A 7,594-nucleotide genomic window follows, 5' to 3' on the forward strand; every position below is an offset into this window, starting at 1 on the left:
CACAGACAAAGAAGAATGGAAGCAAGAAAGAGTGGCAGCGTGTGTTTATATTTTGAAGCCGAAAATGAAACAACGGCAATTTGTACAATCTGCAAAAAATACATGTTAATGCTAAATACAATATGTTAAATACCGTGGCAACACCACCAATTTATTTTTTTATATAATTACTGTTGAACTATGTCTGGGTTAATAATACTATTTTAAACAAAACAAAACACCCTAAAGTCATAAAAATAAATTTATATTTGATAATGCATTAATTGTCAAAGTGTATCGGTGTCGGTATCGACAATACTGGTCCAGTATTTACTTATCGAATCGCCCCCAAGCTTGCAGAATCGACCACCGACTACAGGTGGAAGGACTGGGAGGAGCACAGCAGCTCAGCATCCAGCTCTATGTGGTGATTTGTGCGTGTCAACAGTGAGATTGGGACATTGGTGAGTGATTGTTGTACTTCCCCCCTGCGCAGACATACGGTGAACAGTAGAGGAAGCATAAAAGCGCAGTCAAATGTAAACCTGAGCAGATGAAGCAGTTTATAAACAAAAATTTATAAATAAAAAGAAAAAAACAAGCTCTACCCTGCGAGTTAAACAAGTTATGACTAAATAATCAGCTCACACGTTTATTGGGTTATTGTCAATATCAGTGGTTTCATTCAATATATCATATCATATCAAGTCTGTGACCTGCAGGTGGCACTACCTACATTTGACCTGAAAAAGGCAGAGCAGAACTGTAGTAAAAACACTTCAGTACATGCAGCAATACTTCAGTGCATGCCGAACTGTCAATTGGACATTTTAAAGTGAAATAAGCTGATATTTTTGAGCCGTGAAATCAGTTTGTGGATAAAATAAAACTGAGCTTCACTAATAAAAGTCACATATTTTACACACAGATAAAAAAGAACAGATTCTGCTTTATATTAGTATATTTTCATGTATATTATTTGAAGATGGCAGATGAACAAGGCCCTGATGACGCAACCTAAAAGACATTTTGTAACATGTTAAACTTAGAACGTGTTTGTTTTAGAACATAGCAATGTTAATGAAAGCCAACCAACCATCTCCATGGCAACAATCTAGCTGCATGACTCGACATAGTTTTCAGGAAAGAAGCCTCTTATACCGTTGAGAACACCCTGACACCAACCATCATCATGACGACGCGTCAGGTAGATGATGTCGCCCTCGGTGATGGACAGGTCGTCAGGCTTTGTGGCTTCGTAGGAGTAGAGCGCCACCACTTGACAGAGAGAGAGAGAGAGAATTGTAGTAGTACGTAGAGCAGCAAACGCAGCGTTTAAGCAGCTACTAGGATTCTACTGAACGGAATGATGACAGATCATCACAGTGAATCTCTTTGGCCCTTTTTATGACCATTCATCTCTTGGATCTTTGCAATGACATTTTGTTTGTTTGAGTTAATCCTCCATCTCACCATCGCCACAAACAGCTGCACAGTCTCAACACGTGATGGATTTGTACCTTTTTCCAGGTAGTCAGGGGGGGCAGCGGTGTCGTAGTCCACTGGTGGAGGGAGGGGGGGAATCATGTCCTCAAAGCCAGCGTCATGGTCTACGAGCGGAGGAGGAGGCGGAGCTGGAATCTCCAGATCTGTAACGGATCAAACCATTCACCTTTAAGGAAGCTATGCGTGTGCATAGTATCGCTGCAGCTCTATGGACAGTACAGCAATGTATTCACTACGCCTACTACTGGCTTTCTTACCTAGATGTTGAAGACGAGCAGGTAAGCAAAGTCGAGATGAGGAAGAGGAGGCGTAGCAGGGGAGTAGGGAAAATAAGGAAGGAGAGAGAGGGGAGGTAGGGGCACAGGGGGGAGGGTATGGGGGAGGAGGGGGGACCGTTACTGACACACACACACAGAAGCAGAGACAAACACTGTTTAAAAGCAGGAACCTCCTGATTGGACCCTCAGGACGTACATGTCATGTAGAAATGGAACAAAAACAACCTCTTTTAAAGCACAAAAAAAGGTTGACACCTTCCAAGATGCACAGAAACTCCTCTGTTTTCAGAACAAACATGGACGGAGCAGAAAAATTTGTGAAGATTAAGAGCAGTTATGAAAGAAAATCGCTCAGAAAGTCTAAAAGCTGCGCTTCCTGATCTCTAAGGCAGACTAGGATCTGATGCCCAGATTCTCCCAGTCGGTTTCAGCGCGTACATTTGCCATCAATACTGTCAGAACCAGCGACGAGGCTTCAAACATTTGGATCCGGCCTCCTGGCTAAACCTCGTTTACTCAAAACTCCTGTGCAGACAGAGCTGGCTTCTGCTTTTCAAATGAAGCAGACCCTGGATTGGATTGATTAAGGATCCTGGACTAGGTTTTACCCTAAGGCCATCTAAACATCTTCAACTACCGCTCAAGCCTTCATCCCCAAATTCCCCAAACTTTCAACATTTGTCTACCTTCCTGACTCCAGCAGCCTCTAACTAGTGAGTTACGAAGCAGCTGGATGAGGTTCTGCTCTGCTTACATGACTGGACAGCAGGCAGAAAGACAGAGCGAGTGTAGCGGGCGCGGGAAGCGGGGCCTGAGCGGACCCTCAGCGAGAGAGAGCGACTGGCAGGGGGCGAGCGGTGGCGGCGACTCCTCTGAGGTGGGAGGGTCACTGCAGACACAAGACCAATTAGCAAGCAGATGCAGCAATTATGTCATCAAGCTGTGGTAGAGCCAGACCAAGCAGTAGCGTTTGACAGTCCCCCTAGACCTGGATGTCTCTGACTGTGGCTGAGAGCCGAGCTGTTCTATATGTTGTGTTCTCTATGTTCTATGTGCTATGGTGAAACTAAACAGTCTGGTCTTTAGAACTATAGACCTATAGAATGTAGATAATAAATCATCACAGCATCAAAAGGTCAGTTGCAATGGAGCTTGTGGTACCGTCTACTTCCTGAATGGTTGGAGGTGGAGGGGGCGGTGCTGGCAGATCTGAGCTGTCATTGGCCAAACAAGGGAGGAGGTCATCATCAGAGGGAGGAGGAGGGGGCGGAGGGGGCAGGCTGTTCTCCTCAACCACTGCAGACAAACATCACTTATATCACATAGTTCAAACAGACACGAGTGCTTTAACCAATTTAAGATGAGTAGACCTATCCATCTTCACCTGTCTCTAGGCTGACTGGTGGAGGCAAGGATGGGGCTGGAGCATTAGTCACCACTTTTAAAGGTGGATCAGAAAGAGGAGGAAGAGGAGGAGGAGGAGGAGGAGGAGGAGGAGGCAGGGGCTGGGGCGCCACCATCTCTGCAGACACATCAGGTGGTGGGAGAGAATCAGTCATGACCTCATCATTCTGGGCCTGGGCCTCACTAGCCTGTGGAGGCGGGGCGTCCTCCAGGAGTGCAGTGATGATGTCACACTCAGATGCGGCCTGCCAGGAGGAGGGGATGGTGGGCGGAGCAACATTTTTTCCAAAACTGGAACTGAAAGAAGAAAATCAGTGATTTAAAGCTCAATTCAACAGCAACATCTAAAAGTCATCGTCCATCACACGATTCGTGGCATGTTGGATTACTGAGCCACAAAACATCCTGTGACTCTGAGGGCCTACAGAACCGGGGACATGAAGATGAGGTGAGGAACCTGAGTCCTCATTCAGGAGTGTTACCCGCTGACAGGAGGGGGCACTGGGCACTGGACTGGTTCTGGAGGCTTGTTGGACCTAAAACACATGGAACTTCAGTGAGTCATGTCGCTGGAAAAGAGGAGGAAGTAGAACCAGTAGAATCCAACAAACCTGACAGAGGCACCGTGTTTTCGGATGGTTCCTGTCCTGTCCGACTGTTTCCCAGAGACCTGTGAAGGGGGAGAGGGGGAGCATCAATAGAGCCTCTTGGGCCTCAGCAGCATTAATGAGTGTCTGAACAGTTTCCCACGCTCAACAAAGACCCAGTGTTTAAAGCCACTACTTCACTGACACCGAACCGCCTCACACCACATTCTGCTGCAGCTGAACTGGGTTTACTTGCTTTATAAACCACCTGGAAACCTTATGCAGCGGTCCTTCACAAGGGCCGAACCTCAGAATGAAGTCAACAAACAAACAAAAGAAGCTAATTCTAAACCGACCTCACACAGAGATGCTGAGATTCAGCTCATGGTTCTACAGAACCAGTGATGGCAGCTGCTATCAACTACTGTGGTTCTGTAGTACCACAAGGTGAAGCACAGGTTGGATTGTGACAATAAACTTTAAACTGTGTAGAGCAGAGGTCTGCACCGGTTCACAGGAAACTACTTTTGAAACTATTTCACTACAACAAGAGGCAGAACTGACTGCAGCATAGTGAGCAATACTACAGTATAGACAGCAGTGCTGCCTGTTAAGTCCGGGAAGCAGCTCCTGGACTGCACTCATTTTGCTGCTCACAGAGTCACGGGAGGAAATGAAGCTGATAATTGAGTCGGAGCGTCTGCCTCCAGCACCAGAATCAGGAAGTTTTACTACAGCGTCACTTCTGCTTCTGTGGTTCAGCGCAGCCACCAATGCTTCCTGCAGCGTCACCTCAGCTTGTTCTGGTGAAAGCAGCCCAGAGGAAACAGAGCTGGAACAGGCTGAACAGTACCTTCACGCCATGGCCCAGTCCGTCCAGCTGCTGGTAGCTGATGGGTCGGCGGCTGTAGGGAGGCCGGGCCTGTGCATTTGCAGGCTGAGGGGAGATGATCTTGTGGCTGCGTGGGACCCGTCTAACGGTTGTGAAGACACCAATCTCTCGCCGAGACACTTTCTCTTTGTGCATCTCCACCGTCTGAGAGACACAACAGCTGCATTACAACAGAGAAAGAATCTGCACCAGCACACTGGGCCCAGAGGCTCCACCCATGATGAGGCTGGATGTGCTCCTCATCAACTGCTCAACAGTTTTACTCCGAGTCACTCAAAGCAGCCCCTCATGTTTTCGTGGTCTCTGGGCAGCAGTTTCACAGTGAACCTTTTTTAAAAGTAACATGAACGGTCCAGGCCTCACCTGCGCGATCACGTTGATGGAAGCCTCCACGTGACGTAGCTGGTTGGTCTGAGCGTCCAGCAGACTCAGCACGCTGCTGGCCAGGCTGCTGATCTGGTAGGTGACGCTGGCCAGGGACTGAGTGGTGAACTTCTTGGTTGCCTCCAGGGCCTGGGTGCTGTCATTGCCTGCCTGAGGCACACCGCGTTTAGGTTAGTTTAGCAGATTGAAAGCATCTTGGACGCAAGAACCCGTTGTTTGACTTCAAACCAACCTTTAGGTAGTTCTCCTGGCAGTACTCAGACACCTGCAGCAGGTTGGTGTAGTTCTCCAGCAGAGCTTTCCTGGCGTTCGGAGCCTCTTCCAGAATCTTTATGACCTTGTCTTTGTGATTCTGATGCTTCATGATTACAAGCTGCGTTCATCAAAGACATAACAGTTTATTGTGATACAGCTTCATTTCATACTGTGATTTTAGAAATAAATGTATTCAAAAACTGCTGAGTGCAGGAGTCCGGGTACTTCCTCCCACATGACGACATAAAGCTGAACTTGTCTGAAAACACTCTGAATCTGAAATCAAATCAAAGAATCTAAAGAAGAAACTAAGTGAAAGTGTGAGAACTCACCAGGAGCTGCAGAAGAACTGATGAAAGCCCAGGAACAGGACAGTAGGGAGTTTTGCAGCTCTGATGGTGTTTTTTCTGTAGCTAAAGATCTTCTCTGCACTCCAGAGCACTCACTCCTCACAAATAACAAAACTGGACCTCAGAGGCTTCCAGAAAAACTGTCAGACCCACGACTGTACTGAAGAGACACAACCCCCTTCCTGAAGCAGCTGCTTTGTTTCTGATGCAGGATTAACAACATTCAACAGGCAGATAGAATGATGGGCTTTATTGAACACTGTAGGATGAGAGTGACACCTCCTGTCTGTGGATCCTCCTCTGCTGTGAACCTGCTCAGCTTAGACCACTTCCTCTTTCACATCAGTGTTTGTTACAAACTAAATACAATTATTCAGCAGACTCGACTTAAACACTACCAAAATTAACCCTGTACATCAGAAGAGTTAAAGCGGTGTTAGTATGTTTCTGTGGCTCTGCTTCCATCTGAGCGCTGTATGGTGAAACTGAATGGAATTGCATGACGTTTTGAATATTTAGCATTGGTTTCTCATGTTTTAATGTCTGCAGTCAAAAGACACCAAGCCAAGTCAGAGCTCAGAATTTAGCTCCACCTGCTGGTGACAGCAGGTCACTGCAGCTGTTTGGATCACTGACGCACAAAAACCAGGATCGTGTTTTAAAGAAGAACTCAAACTACAAATACAGAAGCTATTTTATTCCCATCGTGTCACCTAAATTGTATCCACTGTGAAACAGCTCAAAACATCACATTTCAAAACCAATACAGCCACAGGTTTGCATGGTTGCATTGCTATGACAACTCAGCATCACTTATCGCTTGGGACAACAGGGTTCCAAGGTTGTTTCCATATAGTTCCGCCCTTGTCCTTCTTCCCCATTGGCTTCAGGTGACACGTAAGGATCAGGTCTCTGAGGAGAGGCCGCAAACAGACTTTAACTAAACATTTTGGTTAGTTTCCCAAAGTTCAGACCGGTCTAAAAACACCTAGGGGAGTTTCCAGGAGCTGTGACTCGTCTACAGACTCCTGGAGGAGTTTCCAGGACCTGGACCTTACCTGAACTCGCTGTAGGAGCCAACCCTCTGACTGACAGCCCTCAGTTTGGCCTCATTCTCACGGACGTACTTTCGCTCCAACTCCAGCGCTGCCTGCAGCTCTTGCTCCAAAGCAGGAAAGTCAATGACATCATGCTGTGATGTCGCCATCTGCCATTGGCTGATGACATCACACATTATGGAAAAATGTCAAACAGTCTGATGAACAATTTGAACAGAATCAAGCCAGTTGTCAATTGAAAATTAATCTCACTTCAATAGTTTAATTGCAACAGAAAAGAAAAACATTAAATCTGTCAGTTAATGAAAAAAACAAAAGCTACTAATATTGTTACTGTTGCTACTACTACTGATATCCAAACTACAACCACTATTGAGACTTCTAGTACAACCTTTTTTCAGGACCTTAGATGCACTCACAAATCCTCGTGCTTCTCTGTTGTTTGTATCCGATCAACTAACCGTCTCTATGACGACTGTCCGCGCAGGCGCGGACAGTCGTCATAGAGACTGTCAAAAGTGAGCCACGAGCTGTCAAAAGTGAGTGTTTACGTCGTGTTCTCTGCCCTAGTTACTAAAAGGGAGTAAAACATTAGCATTACTACACTCAGCAACTCTGAACTAGTCTATGTTCAACATTTATTTATTGATAAGGACACGATTAAATTGCAAGCCAACTGAAAAAAAAACGTTTAATTGTACATAGGATCTAAACTATTTGCAGAGCACTAGGGTACAGAACCCACCCGTGAAACCTTGATGTGCTGTTCAAGGCCCTAAACCCGAAGTCCGACTACCTAAACACTGGTCGGCATGACTGCAGCACAAGAAGTCGACACGCTCAAACCTTCAGCCCGGACACGTCACCACCACTAGAGGGAGACGGCGACGCACGCGCCGCC

At 46.5% G+C, this 7,594-nt stretch overlaps 2 protein-coding genes across 6 annotated transcripts; both read right to left on the bottom strand.

Annotated features, from left to right (window-relative positions):
* Positions 1–27: 27 nt before the first annotated feature.
* abi3a (ABI family, member 3a) lies at positions 28–6,165 on the bottom strand. 3 transcript variants are annotated; one of them, XM_029157887.3, is made up of 12 exons: positions 5,618–6,165; positions 5,263–5,403; positions 5,010–5,180; positions 4,608–4,790; positions 3,779–3,837; positions 3,650–3,703; positions 3,148–3,464; positions 2,925–3,059; positions 2,518–2,652; positions 1,743–1,883; positions 1,500–1,628; positions 28–1,257 (listed from the first exon to the last, which is right to left on the bottom strand). In XM_029157887.3, the coding sequence occupies exons 2-12, from the start codon at positions 5,392–5,394 to the stop codon at positions 1,094–1,096; spliced, it is 1,620 nt and encodes a 539-aa protein (XP_029013720.1). In that variant the 5' UTR covers positions 5,395–5,403; positions 5,618–6,165; the 3' UTR covers positions 28–1,093. The 3 variants fall into 3 exon arrangements, with proteins under 3 accessions (XP_029013720.1, XP_029013721.1, XP_029013722.1); XM_029157888.3 differs by lacking the exon at positions 1,743–1,883; XM_029157889.3 differs by lacking the exons at positions 1,743–1,883; positions 2,518–2,652.
* A 146-nt stretch (positions 6,166–6,311) lies between these two features.
* ccdc103 (coiled-coil domain containing 103) lies at positions 6,312–7,246 on the bottom strand. Of its 3 annotated transcripts, none has more exons than XM_029157896.3 (3): positions 7,098–7,246; positions 6,694–6,852; positions 6,312–6,547 (listed from the first exon to the last, which is right to left on the bottom strand). In XM_029157896.3, the coding sequence occupies exons 2-3, from the start codon at positions 6,840–6,842 to the stop codon at positions 6,445–6,447; spliced, it is 252 nt and encodes an 83-aa protein (XP_029013729.1). In that variant the 5' UTR covers positions 6,843–6,852; positions 7,098–7,246; the 3' UTR covers positions 6,312–6,444. The 3 variants fall into 3 exon arrangements, with proteins under 3 accessions (XP_029013729.1, XP_029013728.1, XP_029013730.1); XM_029157895.3 differs by having other exon boundaries at positions 7,085–7,208; XM_029157897.3 differs by having other exon boundaries at positions 7,113–7,184.
* Positions 7,247–7,594: the final 348 nt, after the last annotated feature.

The sequence above is a fragment of the Betta splendens genome, chromosome 8, assembly GCF_900634795.4.
Source record: "Betta splendens chromosome 8, fBetSpl5.4, whole genome shotgun sequence".
Taxonomy (NCBI): Eukaryota; Metazoa; Chordata; class Actinopteri; order Anabantiformes; family Osphronemidae; genus Betta; species Betta splendens.

Excerpts from the sequence above, each read along its gene's own strand:
- abi3a (XM_029157887.3), bottom strand. The coding sequence starts at position 5,394 with ATGAAGCATCAGAATCACAAAGACAAGGTCATAAAGATTCTGGAAGAG. Across the intron at positions 3,838-4,607 it reads GACTGGGCCATGGCGTGAAG|GTCTCTGGGAAACAGTCGGA; the intron begins GTACTGTTCAGC and ends CCCCCTTCACAG. Across the intron at positions 1,629-1,742 it reads TGCTCGTCTTCAACATCTAG|ATCTGGAGATTCCAGCTCCG; the intron begins GTAAGAAAGCCA and ends GATCCGTTACAG.
- ccdc103 (XM_029157896.3), bottom strand. The coding sequence starts at position 6,842 with ATGGCGACATCACAGCATGATGTCATTGACTTTCCTGCTTTGGAGCAA. Across the intron at positions 6,548-6,693 it reads GGCTCCTACAGCGAGTTCAG|AGACCTGATCCTTACGTGTC; the intron begins GTAAGGTCCAGG and ends GCCTCTCCTCAG.